Below are 16,439 nucleotides of genomic sequence, written 5' to 3' on the forward strand. Positions count from 1 at the left end.
AAGCCTCTTCCTTCATTGTTCCCGATGATGGTTTGAAAAAAAAAAAAATTTAAACTAAGGAGAACAATTCTAGGTCCATGTCCTACAGTGTGCATGTATCTATATATACCTTACATACCCAGTGGATGGGAGGGCATAAAAGAACTTCATCTGTAATTGCAAGTGTTAAATCAGCAATTCTCTGAATTCTCTGTTTCCAAGCTGTTGGAAGCAGTTATAATTCAAGTCTGGACTACAGGATTTTTCAGGCTATAGCAGAGATGACAATTTAATCTCTTAATCCTTCTTGCTCTTTAGACTTTCTCAGAAGAATCCTGAGATGATATCCATCCCCATAGTGGTGGCTTTCTCCTGTTATGGTGGACTAAATGTTTCTGCTTATAGCTGCCTCCAGGTAGGCTCCTCTGTCATCCTCCACATACCTTTGTGAATGCTCCATTCTTTCCTCCATTGCCAGCTCATTTGTTTTTATAAATGGACTTCACAACTCCCAGAAGTAGTGGTAGTTAAAGTGGAACTGGTGAGGAGTTCAGCTCAGAGGTCTGTCTCATTTGTGGAGGATCCACGACTGCACAATTGTGGTTTTAGCAGAAAGCAGCCACTAACTCTTCTCCTTTTCCCTCCCTGCTTCCCTTCTTGGTGCAATGCACTCAGTGTGCACACTTGATAACTTGATAACAAAGTGCTTGATAGCTTGATTTTGTGTTGTGCTTTTCTCTGCCCTGCCTTCTTCTGCAAAATAATCTTCTGATATGCACGCAGTGAATGTTTATTGTTGCTGCTTTTACTTACACTTCAGTAACTCTTTCAGCAAGAAACACTGTGGAGATCTTTGGGTTTGTCTTTGTTCACAAGAGACTACAGCTGAGTTTTAGAGAAGACATTTCTTGGCATCTGTTGAAAGGAGAGTGTTGAAAGATTTATAAATTTGTGCTCAAGTGTCTGAGTAGTAGTAATGAACTTGGCTGATTTTTGTTGTAAATGAGGGTGAAACCCTGTCAGAAAACACCTCCCTAAAGGCAGGTGGGTCATTATGTGTCATGTTAAGCTAGTCAATATCAATAGAAAGATGAGCCAAACTTTAGGTACCTTTCAACTTTGTTTTGCTGAAAGATCATTTTGCAGGCAGATCTACTTGGCAAACCAAGCAGTACTTTTTTTTAGATGATTGTCAATTAAAATAGTCTTATGCATTACCTCACCTCAAGTTTACCTCTTGAAGTTTCTCCACCCTTTTCTCTGTCAGGAATCCCAACTACAGCATTAGAAAGTACATTGGAAATGACAGTGTTCGGTAGAGGTTGTCACTACTCTTATCTTTTGAAGAGTCTGACTTTTACAGATCATGGGAAATTACTTATTTAGGCTTTGAGCTGGATCAACAGTTGATGTAGAACATAGCCTGCATCCGGAATACATTGAATCTGTAGCATTTTGATCTGTATATAATTTGTGGTTTTTACTGCTCAGAGGAATGATTGCTGTTTTCCAAGATGTGTGAAACAACATTAGCATATCTTAGGAAAATTGGATATAGATTACAGGATGGATATAGCTTTGAGTTAGTCCTGCACCTGTCATTCACACTGGCCCATTACCAAATTTTTCAAAAGGAAATGGAAAATGCACGCAAAGAACATATTTGGGGGGGGGGGGGGATGTCTCCAAATGACATGTTAGCTAATTTGCATCCTTCAGCATAAGATTACATTCATAGGTTTTCTGTCTCTTCTTTAGCTTCAGATGTTAATATTATTTATCTAAATACTTATCCTTTAAGCAATTTTACTTAACATCTTAGTTCTCTAACATCTTGTTCTGTATCTTAACTTAATATATAAAAACAAAAAATCCTCCAGGAGTTTTGTGTCTAGTAATTTCCTTTGCTGTTTGGCTTCAGAAATCAGCAATTCAGGTTCAAATATTCCTTTAAAATATTACAACAATTGCTTATTAGAATTTTCATCTTGTCCTCGTTCTGGAAGAGTTGTCTTAATTCATTGACTGGATCATAATAAATTACATTCTGCTTCAGGAGACTGGGTTTCTCTTTGAAGCTGCATTTGGATGCAATAAGGATCTGAGAGAAGCACTTTTGGTTCTAGGAATTATTTATTCTTGAGCAGCAGAAATCTTTTATATACAATAATGTAAATGATTTGTTGCAGTTTCAGTTGGCTGAAAATGCAATCCATGGTAATCGTGGTATACAGAACACATTTCTTATGGCATGGTCTTCTGCTAAACTGATGTTCTGATTTCAGCATGAAATAGAATATGTCTATGGAATAGCTCTTTTATACTTTTCTCATGTTATTTTTTATAATATCTGCAGGAATCTGTGTGAATTTTTCCACCCCTGTGTTGAATGTTCGATTTCGAAGGAAGCCATGCTAAGATGGATAAACTAAAAGAGCTCAGGAAGAGAGGTGCCTTTCCGAGAGCCAGAGTGACACAGCTGATGCATTGACTTTGTGCCTTTAGGCAAAGTTCCATTGAAGTGATTATTTGGTTTTGCATTGTCCTTCAGCAGCAGGAAACCCTGTCTGCCTTTGAGGCTCAACTAAATTACACAAAAGGATGGAATACATTCTGCTAGTTAGTATTAATGATGGTACGAAGCAGAGTTGGATTCTGAGCTGTAACCTGGATAATGTGCTGGACAAAGCACTTTTTCAATGCAGACAAAGAAGAGGAAACAATATCTGGCCAAGCTTTGGTTTTCTCAGCATCTTGTGGTTTAAAGATTGACATTATATACAGGGCTTTGTCTCATGAAAATCCATCCCTCATATAACAAAAAAAACCCCAAACCAACTATATTAAGTCTTTTAGGCTTTTTTGACCTGCGAGAGCATTAGGAAAACAGATCATAATGCACTGCTATTGATAATCTGAAAGGTTCCTAGAGTAATTAAATCAAAATTTGACCACTTAAATTGAGATAACTTCATATGGACAGATAAAAGTCCAGTTCTGAATGTTAATCATCTTTGATTGAGCTCCTTAGCTCTTAAGTGTAATGATGAAGACTAGTGCTTTGATGGGTAGTATTTCCACTGTCGATGTTACCGTGTCCCGCAGGTGTAGGGGAGGAGGAGAGGATCCAGCAGGCAGGAATTGTACAGCAAGATTGATTTATTTAATTATTTTACAAACTCTTTCATAGACTTTTTCTTCATAGTCTAGTTGGACAAAGGATTAGCCACGCCTTGGGGGTGATTGGTTAAAATCCTAAAACATCCATTGTCAAAATATTCTTCTACTGTACCATAAACATAGTTCTACAAGGTTGCAGGTGTTCTTAGTTTACAGAACCTCTGCTATTATCTTCCATGAGAGAGAAAATATCCAACGGTTTAGAAGAAGCAGGAAAATTCCTTGCTAACAGCATTTTTGTATCCACAGGGGAGGCCAAGGGCAATGTGTTTAAAAATACTAAAATACTAAAATCTGAAGAAAATTTTTATAGTAGACAAACCTGCAGAAAGCTGAACTACTATATATGCTTTTTATGTCTGAGGATCTTGAAATTGTTAAAACAAGAGAGAGATAAGAAAGCTATTTAGAGAAAGGTTCGTGAAAAGGATTAGATTACTGCTACTTGCTAAGGTGTAAAATATTCAAATCTTTGGTGTTTGTTTGAATACTACTTATACATGAGTATGTACCTTTCTGTTTCCATAGTAGTGACTTCATGCTTTCTAATGTAGACACGATTCTTTTGCTACTATGACTGTTTGTTTGCTTCTGTAAAAGAAATCGTGGAAGTGATTCAGTTTCCTGTAGGTAAGATTGGGATGGGTAGGAAGGCTTCCTCCACCCACATCCTGTGAACACAGCACGAGGGGATTTCTGCCTAACTTCACACTAAAGCTGACGTCCAGATAGTGCAGTGCTCAGACCAAGATGGGAGATAGAATACTGTGGTGGCCGATTAGCCTGTGGCACAAGGGACACAGAGAGCTCTTGGTAAGACAGTCTCTGGTGTTAGAGACTGACGATCGTGATGAGGGAAAAGTTTCTCATAGGATGCTTGTTCTATTATGGTAATGTAGCCCAGTTTGGCTTCTCCGGTTAGCTGTTAGCTTCTGCCTCTCGTCCCCGTTGGTTTCTGTTCCCTAGTCCCGCCTTTTCCCCGCCCCGATAAAACCTCGGCATTGTTCCGCTTTTGCCTCTGGAGCCTTTCACAGTGTGGAAGCAATAACCTGCTCCTGTGGAGTGCCACGTAAAGACCCTTCCCATCTCTTTTGTCACCAACCTTATACTGAAGCTAGCCGTGCGTTTGTGCATGCACATGTGTGAGCCCACAGAGCCGGACAGAGACAGTAATAGAATACCTATCAGTCTGCATGAATTAAATTTCTTCATTTTTCGAATGTGTTGTCTGATATTCTAAGTCTCCCACCCTTTTTTTCAACATCCAGGAGGCTGAACAGAATAGACCAGGACAGTATATTGCAAATTATTACCCATTTTTGTTTTAGATCTAAGACTGCTGGCAGTCAGTGGCTCTTACCACTTGCTGTGAAACTGTGATGCTTATGACTTCTTGGTTTCAGAGCTCTACCATGGACAGTCCCCACAGTTGCTTGCAGTATTGTCTAGCAACATTAACCATTGAGCAAGTGATAAGATCACTTGCTTTGTCATTTGCCAGGTTGTGAGAGTAGAGCCCAGAGGCCGGTGGAGCTAAAGGAGAAGATGATGTTGCTTAGGAAACTGCAAAAGAAGGAAAATAAAATAGATTCCTAGAATAGTATCTCTAAACAGTAGTGTGATGTTGGCTGTGGTTATCCACTGCAATATGGCAGTTCTCTGGTTAGGTAATATTTTTAGTAATCCAAAGAATGTTCACTTAAGTTCTGTAGGTCAGTTAGATAATAAAATATATTAGAATTGGTATAGGATTGGTAAGGAAATTCTCAAAACATTTTGGTTTTCTTTGTGAGCATTATTTTTGTGAGCAGAAAATATGACTTCAGATGCTTGGCTAAAGAAGTTTGTGCTTATTTAGAATCCATAAATAAATAAGAAGGCTGTGTGATTCTTTGCACTGCATTATGGACTGTCCTTACTATATTACTGTTTTTCCATACAAATGTATTCCAAAGCTCTGATGTCACTGTTTTACATATTCTTTTTTTGCAGATATTTTCATGTTTCCTTTTCTTTTCCCTTTCATCAGACATTTGCAGACCAGGTATTTGGTATCTTCAGCTGGACAATTCCCATTGCCGTAGCCTTTTCTTGTTTTGGTGGACTTAATGCTTCAATTCTAGCATCATCAAGGTATCTCTTTCAGTTTGACAAATGTTCATAAGTCTTTTTACATGTTACTGTTATGCTGATCTATTATAAGAGTGGCAAAAATAGTTTTTTAACTGAACCTATAATGAATAACCACAATAAACAACAGATCTAAATAAACCTGTTTGTATTGTGTGTACATACACTCTTAACACTGCTTTGTTTCCCCAAAACATTCCTGAGTGTATGCAGAGCATAATTAAAGATAAAATTAATTTTGTCTGTGTGCTGATTATTTGCATTATCTTCCATTTTACTTGATAGAATAATTCTAGCAAGCTTTTGTTTTCAAATGTATTTACTGACCTTTTAAGAATCAGTATTTTAAAACTTTGTACTTTGAAAAACCCTAAAAAACTTGCTACTGCTATGAAGCTGCAATCAGAAAGCTCAGGATACAGTGTAGAACCTTTTCTTTGAGCACTGACTGTGGATATAACTAGGAAAAGTTTTAAATAGCTTTATTCAGGCGTTTTAAGATTATTCCTGTCCATTGAATGAATTTGCAATGCCTCTGTATTGAGAAGAAATATGATCATTTGGTGAAGCACTCAACATAGAACAGTTGGTAATAAAATTATGTGTGTTTGTTTTTTGAGCATGTTGGTTGAGTGATGTAATTTTAGGGCCCTGACAGTCTCTTCTGCTTGGCATTGAAAACTATTCTTCCCTAAGCTGGAATGTTTTCAGTGCTAGCTTTTAGAATTTTGTGAAACAATAGAAATTTGTTTCAGTTACTTAGATGTTGTCTATTTTACCTGCAATATGATTTTTAAAAAATTGTTGTTAACAGCATGTTTCTAAAAGCTTATATATCTTTCAGTGGTTGTTGTACAGTACATTTTTATAAGAAGGGTTGAATCCAGGTTCCAGTTTTAAGGGTGGAAATTCAGTGGTGTACATATTTATTTTGACTCGTGTTATTCTTTGATTTTTTGTAATATATTCTCTCTTGCCTGTGGTCTCAACATGTGTTTTCTTACTGCTTTTTTTCAGGCTATTTTTTGTAGGATCTCGGGAAGGTCACCTTCCTGATCTGTTGTCTATGATCCACATAGAGAGGTTCACACCTGTGCCAGCACTGCTCTTCAATGCAAGTTGTTATTGCTTTTCTTTTCAACTGATTAGATGGGACAAACAGCACAGCTTCCCTCAAAATGGAGCTTCAAGACAGGGCTAGAAAAATGTACACAAATATATATGTATAAAAAATAACATGAGAAAAGTATAAAATAAGTAATCTATGTACGTATTCTATTTCATGCTGAAATGAGAACATCAATTTAAGCAGAAGACCATGCCATAAGAAATGTGTTCTGTATACCATGGATTACCATGGATTGCATTTTCAGCCAACTGAAACTGCAACTAATAATTGACATATTGTGTATAAAAGATTTCTGCTGCTCAAGAATAAATAATTCTAGAACCCAAAGGGCTTCTCTCAGATCCTTATTGCATTTAAATGCAGCTCTGAGAAACCCAGTCCCCCAAAGCAGAATGTAATTTATTATGATCCAGTCAATGAATTAAGACAATCTTTTCAGAACAAGAATATGAATTATTTAAAGAAAAACTTTAAAAAATTCACAAGAGACAACTTAAAATATACTGTCATCAAGGTGATTGCTGAGAGAGTGATTTTTTGAGGCATAACCAAGGAGTATAAGGTGTTAAAGGCAAAAAAAAGCATAAAGAGTAAGTTTCAAACTTTTGGGTTTAGATTCTTAATCCTGTTTTTTCCTGATAGTGTTTTATGACCCTTATCTACCTGGCTGTGGAAGATGTCTTCCAGCTTATTAATTACTTCAGCTTCAGTTACTGGTTTTTTGTTGGTCTGTCTATTGCTGGGCAGTTATATCTACGTTGGAAAGAACCAGATCGGCCCCGACCTCTTAAGGTAATACTTATTACACAATTGTTTAAAATCCCTGCCTCCATTTAATCTAAAAGTACTGTCTAAAATCTGGACCATACATGTTAAGTCTAAAGGTTACAAATTGATCAGAACATAAAGCATGGTTTCCATTTTGAAGTTGTACCATGAAAGTTAGCTTCTCTGCTAGGTAAGAATAAGAGGTTGTTGTATCAGTATACTCTATTATTATATGCTAGTTCAATCAGTATCCCTCCTGTCTGCTCACTGGGGAATGTTTCAATAGCCTAACATACTAGTTAGCCTTTTATCTAGCAGCAGAAATCTCTGATTGGGAATGCTCAAGTTAAGTAACTCTGTGGACCATATTTAGCTCTGATGGTATCTGATCCTCTAATAACCTTCTCATACTTTAAGTTGATACTGTACTCAAAAAAGTCAGTAATTCTTGTTTCCCAAGTGTTACTGGTTTTGTCTAAAAACACTTCATGCCCCTATGCACTTTGTTTCAGCACAGCAGTTACCATACTTGATTACTTCTGCAATTTTTAGCAACAGGTCTGTTAAGAATAATTCTGCGATTTCCTTGTGGTCCTAAATAGCCAAATATATGAGAGGAAGAGCAGATAATTTCACAAAGTGGGCTTCAGAGAGAAAAATCTGTATCATGTTTGTAACTCTAGACAATGAATATTTCCTTAACGTTGTGTTCTGTTTTTTCTGTCTGCAGCTGAGCCTGGCATTCCCAATAATATTCTGTATGTGCACAGTATTTCTGGTGGTAGTGCCACTCTATAGTGACTTTGTAAATTCACTGATTGGAATTGCCATTGCTTTATCTGGAATTCCATTCTTTTTCTTGGGAGTCTATTTACCTGCATCAAGGAGACCTCAATTTATAAACAAGCTTATAGGTAAGTTTCTTTGTTAGCTGGAGACATTGTTAGGAAAGAGGAAAAGTAAATTGCTGACTCTTGGTCTGTTGATGGATAGGGTTGTGGTGGGCTGACCCCACCCATGTAGCCGCTGGCTCACCAGCACCCCCAGCAGCATGAGGGACAGAACAGGAAGAGCAAAGGTGGAAAGACCTGCTGGTCAAGTCAAAGACAGTTCAGTAAATGAAAAGGGAAAGAACCCTGCTGCTGTTAAGAGCAATCAATCACTGACCCATCCCACAAGCAGTCCAGTGTGCAGCCAGTCTCCAAGCAACAGCTGTACTGGAAGAGACTCCCACGGGCAAACACTTCTTGCTCAACCCGTTCCGATTGCTGAGCATGATATCAGATAGCATGAAACAGCCCTTTGCATAGTTTGGGTGGGCTGTTCTGGCCGTCTTCCTGACAAACTTCCTGCCCTTTCCCATCCTGCTGGCTGCAGGAAGAGCAGAGTAAGAGGAAAGAAAAGAAGCTTTGATACTGTGCAAACACTGTTGAGCAACAGCCAGAACATCAGAAAAAAAGTCTTTATTTTTAACCAAGGTTGATGACTGTAAAATGTCTGAACATTCTTGTTAGCACAAACTGTCCAGCTTTACTGAATCAATTACTTGAAGATGGATAGATTTTATGTCAGTAAAGGATGGAATTTCACCTTCTGTTGAATTACAGCAGTTAAATTACACATTTTTCTCCATCAGTGCTTTCTTGTTATTGTTAATTATGTGAGACAACCGTGATCAGGGATGTGGTAAGGAAGGTTTATAGCATAATTTACCCTGCAAGCAGGATGTGCTGCTGCAGCAGTAGCATATATGTAAATATTCAGTAAACTTGTAGCTTTCCCTGTGTGCTATTAGTTTTACCTTTTTTATTCCACCAATTTTACACTCTTAATTACAGAGAAAAAAAGATTTTACTTCAGTTATTGGCAGGGTGCCTAAGAAGCAAAACACCCTAGGATATCAACAGAACAGTTTAAGATACTATCTGTTAAAAATAATGAGTGGGAGACAGTTATTTTATTGTTTGTTTCCCTAAAGAGAAGTGAGACAGCATTCCTGAGAGCTTTCATTAGTCAGATGTGTTTTGTAATTAGAGTTGAGATAGGTGGCTGTTGTTCTAATTTATCTCCAATTTCTGTGCAGGTGCAGTTACACGAAACATGCAGCTGCTCTGCTACTGTGTTTTAACAGAGATGGACACAAATGAAGAAAAGAAGTTAGAAATCAAATCCAACTAAAGTTTAAAGCCATTACAAGAAGCAGGAGGGAGGATAAAGCAATTACAAAAATCAAAGGGAAGAGCTGGAACTGGATGACACAGGAAAACTGTTTTTGGTGGTCTTCCAGAAATGCTGAAAATGTTCTTACTTGCAGATGGATTTCAACACAGATCATGCCCATGTGTCATCCTCCTAAACTGTGGCATGTTTTCAGGGCAGGTTTTCATTGGATAATGATTACCTACTCATCACCTACACACACAAGCTGTGTGTAAATAGTGTTTCTTCTTCAGAATTGTTATGAAAATGATAAGAGCTAATGGATCAAATTAGATTTCTGCCGAACCAAGTGGTAAAGTAATCCATTATTAAGTTAGACTAAAACCCACTTTGACTCCAAAGACCAAGTCATTTCCAGCTTAATTCTGATGGATGTTTGCATGAAATGATTTGCTATCTCAGTTCTTATCCCAGAAGACAACTGGTCACAACAAATGACTTCATTAGTTTTTCTGCCCCTACTGAAAATTAAGTTCTGCTCCATTATTTAAAGACTGAACTAACCTTTCTCCCTTAAAGTTTTTTATTCTGTATGCTACATGGAAATGTATCTGACTGTGGCAAGGAGCTAATCAGCAAAGCACCTTGGCACTAAAGATTTGATTAATGGTTGTTGATTTTTTGTTAACTCATTAGTGCTTTGTCAATTTCTGTTAGGTTTTATGAAAATTCCGAAATTAAAATGTTCAGTTTGAAGCCTGTAAGCATTTGTTTCTGAACTGTTTCAGTGAACACACAGTAGCTGAGTTACCTCAGCAGTCAGAAAATTCCCTTTATAAACTTCAGTGCTGTTCACTAGAAAGTGACTGTCTAAAACCTCACAGAAACACTTAACTTTCTTTTTCATCTATAGTAGAATTTCTGTGGCAGATGCTACGTCTTGAAAGCTAAGTAGCAGGGAGAAAAACTAGAAATAAAAACAAAAGTAAAAAGTACTATTGCAGCACACACATGCTAATTCGTAGTCTTTGTAATTCCAAAGCTCTAAGCCTAAAAATCAGGATAGTTTTAATACTGAATTTTGGTGCAGCAAAAGGCAACAAGAAGCCAGCCTGTTTGTCTGGCAAAGTGAGATGTACTTCAAAAACATACCTGAGACTTCTACCTTAGTTCAGAATGTCTGTCTCAGTTGACCTGAGTTTGGCCACATGTGTGGTTTTGTGTGTTTAAGTTGAACTAAATCTTGTAATTACAAGATTATGTCTGAAGCAATACACACTTCAAAGGGTGCACCACAGTGGCATCAGTGACTTGAATAATAGTGGGGATACTTGGATTTTTGCACTGCCGTGTTAACCTTTCTCTGAAGCAAACAAAAATACCTTGCCTCCACTACTTTGCCATTAACAGTGAAAACTAATTGGCCTAAGTCACTGCTGCAGCCTACAGCTCATGAATGACATCGACCAGCTAAGAGCTAATCCTATTAGCTATTTTTTACAGACTCAAGTGCTGAAATACTTCGTGTGTCCAAACAGATACAATGGAAGTGTTTTAAAGATGTACAAATGCAAGTTAAAATGGCGACCTGGGTTCAGCTGTACCAACTCCTGTGATCTTTAAATGAGTAAAGAAAACTTGGTCAAAAAAATTTTTATTTACAATTTAAATGCACATTGTTCTACTCCAACAGTAAAACTACTGGGGAGAGTAATGGACAGGTCAAGGCATTTCATATGCTCAAATGCTTGTGAAGAAAGTCACTTGACACTTAGGAACAAATGAAGTAGAAAGCAGTAGGATAGGATGCCTTTTTCCAGGACTTCCACTTGCCATCAGGGCAGAGAGGTCGATCTTCTTGTGCAACCTGACACATTAGTCATGACGAGAAGGGCTGCTGCCAACAGCACCTCCATAGATGTGGAGGTACATTTGCTACAGGTACAAACTCTTGGGCATGCAGCTTTGGGAAAACACAAATAAATAAAAGGTCCCTTCAGAACCTTAATACATGCAATGGACAGAAAATTCTTTTTAAAGCATAGAGTATCTTGTGCTTGGAACAAAATTTGTGTTGTCAAGTGGCCATACTCACACCATCTGTTTAATATCCACCAGCTGAAGTTGGCTGCTCAGATAGTACATTCTCCTACAGCAGCAGACATTCACCTCCAGTATGCATTTCATCTCCCAAAACAGGCTATTAGTCAGAACCTAAATCTTCAATCTCATCGTATCCGAATTCCTGCAAAACCTCCTGTCGGTATTTGTCCCATGTTCTTCTCCTGTAACATTGGTCCTCATCACTGAAGCTCTCTTCAGAGTCTATAGGGAAAGCATAAACACTTCTAGATTATCCCTTCTTTTTACTTAAATAATTAAGTTAATCAGATGAGTTTAAGCTTCTTGAGAAACTAAGTCTGAACAACTTCTGTATGAGCTGAGGTTTGAATTGTGCTTGAAGTACTCTGGGTTTAGGGCTTAAGAAGCCAGAGGCAGTGTTTCATGAGCATGTGGACCCAAGACATGGATTCCTTCTCTAAGCAAGCAAACTTTTGCAACTGCAGCAGCCTTAATTTGGCTTCTCAATTTTGTCTTTTCAAAAACTCTCATACCTCTTTTAGTTGCAAGAAAGATAATACTCTACGCAGATTTCACCATGGTAAGAGCAGAATGCTATCCCAGCAGTGCTTTTTTAAGAGTTGCTTTTTTAGGGGTTGCTTTTAAAAGAGGGGATGTATACATGCACAGCAAGAAAGCAAACAGCATTTATGACAGGTGTACCTTTTTCTCCATCTTCCTCAGGTAAGAACTCATCTTCTTCAGGATAATCATTACGCCAGTTATTTTCATCATTTTCATCATCTTCATCTTCATATACTTCCTCTGGACCAGGATCATCATTTACCTGCATGTCAACACAAAACATAATGCTGAGTGTCTGTATTTATAGTGAATGTTAAGGGTTTTCATCTACCTGTGCAACACTATACAGATCAGAGAGCCAGGAGATACTTTCTGATGTCAGGCAGAAGGAATTCTGCATTGACACAAGGCACACTGCAGGAGAATTTGAGCTGTCACTGCCTTCACATAACACTTCAAATCTGCTTTAAGTGAAAAATCAGTTAAGTCACAGATCTACATGTTCCACTCCAGCATTCAAATGGCAATGTCTAACTTAATCCTACTCACTTCCGCAGTAGTGTAATAGATCAAGGAAGAGAGAAAGTAGCTTCAGGTTCCGAGTATACAAGTCTGTTGATCAAAGGATCTATACAACAAAAGACTAAAGCTTACATTGAACTTCCCAACTCCACTGAAGAACAATTTATTATAAAAAACTATCTCATATGAAGATTAAAGTCAAGTCCTCAAATACTGAAAAAATTGTGTCCCCCCTTGCTCTTCTTTTAATTAAGTCATATTTACAATGACATTTTAATGGCTGCCTCCTAATCACAAGCCAGACATGAATTACTCAAGTTTACATCTGTGTGCCAAAATTTAACTGGCAGTTTGAAAGAAGAGAGATTCTTCTCTTTACATGAGCACCATCTCTTTCACTTTGTCATACGATTTTCTTGGATCAAGAGTAACCTGCAGGAACACGGGACTGGCAGTTACAGAAGGCCGAACACAGAAATCACTGAGCATACATGTAGTATCTATCTTAAAGGACCTTTCTTGGCATGGCAACTTTTAATAGCAGGACTTTAAGCATCTTTTATTTGTGACCTTTCTATTCGAGAAAGATCATTTTTTCCACACCCTTACCCATTCATATTCTTCTCTATAGGGCTGTACAGAAAGGATATTTTCAATCCAATCAGGGGCTGATGTTTCCTTATAGTAGATGTCATAAACATACTCATCTTCTTTGGCACCGTGTTCTTTTTTACCATCTTCAGAAACATTTAAACGCTCTCGGATCATCTCTACTGCATTGCAAAGAATTGCATCTGGATCAGTCTTCTGCTGAGAAAAAATTTAAAAATGCATATTTCCACTAAAGTCATGCAAAGTCTTATTTACAGCCAACAGTTCTCTTTGTAGCTAGCCAAGGATGCCACTGAAATCTGAGACTGAAACACTTTCCTATTGGAATGCTTTTAGAACATTGGCAACCTAGAACAGAAAGACACCAAAAATTTCCCATTATTGTAGTACCGTGCATGTTTCCCTAGTACATGATTCAGATACTAAGAGAAAACTTCTGTGACCGGGCCATTAAAAATTATTGAAGGGGATATGACAGCTCCATAGAACTGCCATTTCTGCTGACACACTGACTGAAAATACAGGTTTTAAGACGGCCTGTGCTGTGCAGAGCATTACACCTGCAGCACTGCAGAAACATGTGCAGGCAGTAGTGTGGATAATATGCAAGCAGGTGACAGTACACAAAGTGTGTAGGAGAAATGATGGAAATGTGACAGGTGAACAGAAAAAGGCTGGTAGGCCCTACAGATACAGTTTTTATTTCCTTTGTTCGACATTAACACAGAAGAAATTTCTTCATGTTTTCTCCTCCCTAATGAATTACTTGCAATGTATTTGTTTCAGTGATCTGCACTTGAAGGTCTACACAGGCAGTTTTTTGCACCAATTTTTCCCTCCTAGAGCTTTTAAGAGTATCTTCCAATCCAGTGGTATCTCCTGAACTGGTTAGTTCTGAGGAGCAGCTGCAGACCTGCTGTTCATTTTCTTCTAAATACTTAAGAGAATGAAGAAGAAAGCTCACTTCTTTGCTTTCAACACCTACTGCTAGTTCTAAAAAAATGTCAGAGGAAAATTCTGATACTACCTCAGTTTTGTTTTTTCTAATTAGCAGAGGAATGGATAACAGTTACCTAACAAAACTCAAATGCCTGTCTGAACTACTTGCTTAATAGAAAGTTAGTGTTCATACTAAACTTTGATGTCAAAGCCCTGAAATAACCTGTAGGAAATGCTGAAGGATTGACAGCTGGCTGGGCTTGCCCTCACCCAGTCTCTTTAAGCATTGAAGTTTTCCTCAGAGCTGTGATGGGCTGCATAAAGAAAGCATCCACATGTACTTATATACAGTGAAGGAATTACCAAAGCACAGACAGCCCTCTCACCTTCTTTCCCATGTAGCTGTGAGTCTGTAATACAAAATCTTAACAACACTCTGTATACAAGGTGACCTTACAGAGAAGGCACAACTTCTGTATGCTTACAACCATGCTAGACATTGAGCAGATACTCCTCCAACTGAAAACATACTGAACTCCTAGTACCAATGAAAACAGCATGTAGGGGCTTAATCAGTCTATCAAATACCTGGAGTTCTGCTAAAACAAAATATACAATAAAACTGTATATTGGAGCTATGAGAAAGGAGCGTTTTTTCCTTGAGGGAATCTTGCCTACAAGTGCTGTTCCTACACATCTGGGTAGATGAAAAGGCACTGAATTAGATTTTTCCTTTTCTAGGTAGAGAAATTAATAAAAAAACCTCCGAGATCCACCTGACACATGAACAGAGAACTTATACATCAGACCAGGACAAAATAAAAAAGAGGGTGGTACAAGCCCTTCCATAAACAGCAGCTCCACACACTGTCTGTCTCAACATTAATGCACTTAGGATCCTCATGAAACATTCCAACTTGCAGTCTAGTTAAGGCTCCTGTTAAATAGTGGAATACTTACAGTGCAAGCAAACTCCCACAGCAGTCTGCCCACGTGTACCACTCAACAGTGATACCAAAGTACTTGAAGCACGCTAAGTTCATAGCTGACCTGTGGGTTTGCAGCCGTTACACTGGAGTCTCCCGTCTCCTCTTCTTGTACAATATCAAACAGCTGGAATTTCCCACAGCAGTCTGAACTCTTATGGACAGCACCACTCTCCTCTGGTGAAGCATCTTCCTGTGCTGCAGAGGCTGACCTGTCCCCATCGAGCGCAGCCTCGCTGTGGGTGGCAGGTGCAGCTGTTTCGGTGCAGTCAGGCCGATGGCTGGATATCACACGGTACCGGTTCTCCTTCCTTTTCACCTGCTTGGCAGAACGGAGTTCCTGAAGGATCCGCTGAGTGCTTCCCAAAGAGGGGCGCAGGCTTTGAGCTGCCTTGTCTCGTGTGATGGCATCTTTAACATACTTCTGAACTGGTTCGTTCTGGGAAAAAAGAACCAAAAGGAGGAGGAATATAATGACACCATCAAGGTAGCAAGTAATACTTCTTCCTAGAAGGGATTAAGAGCTGCAGTACCAATAAACCTAACAACATTCAAGTAACTTCTACTATTACTTAAAGCAACACAACAATTGTAATATTCTCTTGTTATGAGGGGAAGAAAGCAGAAGATACAGAACAAAAGTCCTTAGACTATTTCAATTTGATTTTTAAACAACCCTCCAAACAAAAACACAGGCCCTCGGAAAACCGCAATGGACCTAAATTTAGGGCATAATATCCTTTATAGTGTCCTAAGAAGATCATTTTCAAGACAGACCAGTCTTATTCAATATAAAAGGCTAGATGGCAGGCAGATGGTAGTTGTTATCCTTGCAGGGCTGAGCTTCAGCATCTCACACAGCAGAAATTCAAGCTACACTTATTGACGGTTCTGTAGTTTCCAAATGAAGAACAGTCTCTAACTACAGAAAAGCGAGTGCTGAGCACAGCTTGTCACGGTGGTCCCCGTGTGCTGCGGCCCGTAGCTCCAGTCCTGCGCTGTCCGCGGCTGTCACAGCGCAGGAGGAGCCGCCGTGCCCTCGGCTACCGGGACAGGCCGGCGCTGCTCGGGGCTGGGCTTCTCTCCAGACCACCACATCCACAGGGGAGCCTGGAACGGCCGCAAGGAACACCCAGAGAGAGCCGCTGCTTTCCAAACCCTTCCAGGAGCACCGGCCGGCCCACACCGCCCGACCCGGCCTGCGCCGGCCCCGGTACCTTGGAGGACACGGTCGCCACCAGCTTGAAGAGGTTGGTCTCCACGGGCTCGGCCCGGCGCCGCTTGCAGGCGAGGAGCAGCGCCTCGGCCGGCTCGGGGCCGCCGCGCTTCCGCCGCACGCGCAGCACGGCCGCGCCCGCCATGGCGCCCGCGGAAGGGGCGGGAGCGCC

The 16,439-nt window shown here is 39.4% G+C and overlaps 2 protein-coding genes across 8 annotated transcripts in view; one reads left to right on the forward strand and one right to left on the reverse strand.

The window, feature by feature from the left end:
• SLC7A6 (solute carrier family 7 member 6) overlaps positions 1-10,110 on the forward strand; it is a 33,291-nt gene extending 23,181 nt beyond the window's left edge. For 5 of the 6 annotated variants that reach the window (XM_069027172.1, XM_069027171.1, XM_069027170.1 and 2 more), the window contains exons 6-10: positions 5,189-5,292; positions 6,307-6,403; positions 7,061-7,210; positions 7,917-8,100; positions 9,270-10,110. In XM_069027172.1, coding sequence (XP_068883273.1) covers positions 5,189-5,292; positions 6,307-6,403; positions 7,061-7,210; positions 7,917-8,100; positions 9,270-9,364 — 630 coding nt within the window. In that variant the 3' untranslated portion in view covers positions 9,365-10,110. The remainder of the gene's footprint in view (positions 1-5,188; positions 5,293-6,306; positions 6,404-7,060; positions 7,211-7,916; positions 8,101-9,269) is intronic. The other variant, XM_069027175.1, reaches the window with a different exon arrangement.
• An 874-nt stretch (positions 10,111-10,984) lies between these two features.
• Positions 10,985-16,436, reverse strand: SLC7A6OS (solute carrier family 7 member 6 opposite strand). 2 transcript variants are annotated; one of them, XM_069027177.1, is made up of 5 exons: positions 16,269-16,436; positions 15,116-15,490; positions 13,124-13,321; positions 12,131-12,254; positions 10,985-11,671 (listed from the first exon to the last, which is right to left on the reverse strand). In XM_069027177.1, exons 1-5 carry the CDS (start codon positions 16,410-16,412, stop codon positions 11,550-11,552), a joined length of 963 nt encoding a protein of 320 aa, XP_068883278.1. In that variant the 5' UTR covers positions 16,413-16,436; the 3' UTR covers positions 10,985-11,549. The 2 variants fall into 2 exon arrangements, with proteins under 2 accessions (XP_068883278.1, XP_068883277.1); XM_069027176.1 differs by having other exon boundaries at positions 13,124-13,324.
• Positions 16,437-16,439: the final 3 nt, after the last annotated feature.

The sequence above is a fragment of the Aphelocoma coerulescens genome, chromosome 11, assembly GCF_041296385.1.
Source record: "Aphelocoma coerulescens isolate FSJ_1873_10779 chromosome 11, UR_Acoe_1.0, whole genome shotgun sequence".
NCBI classification, from domain to species: Eukaryota; Metazoa; Chordata; class Aves; order Passeriformes; family Corvidae; genus Aphelocoma; species Aphelocoma coerulescens.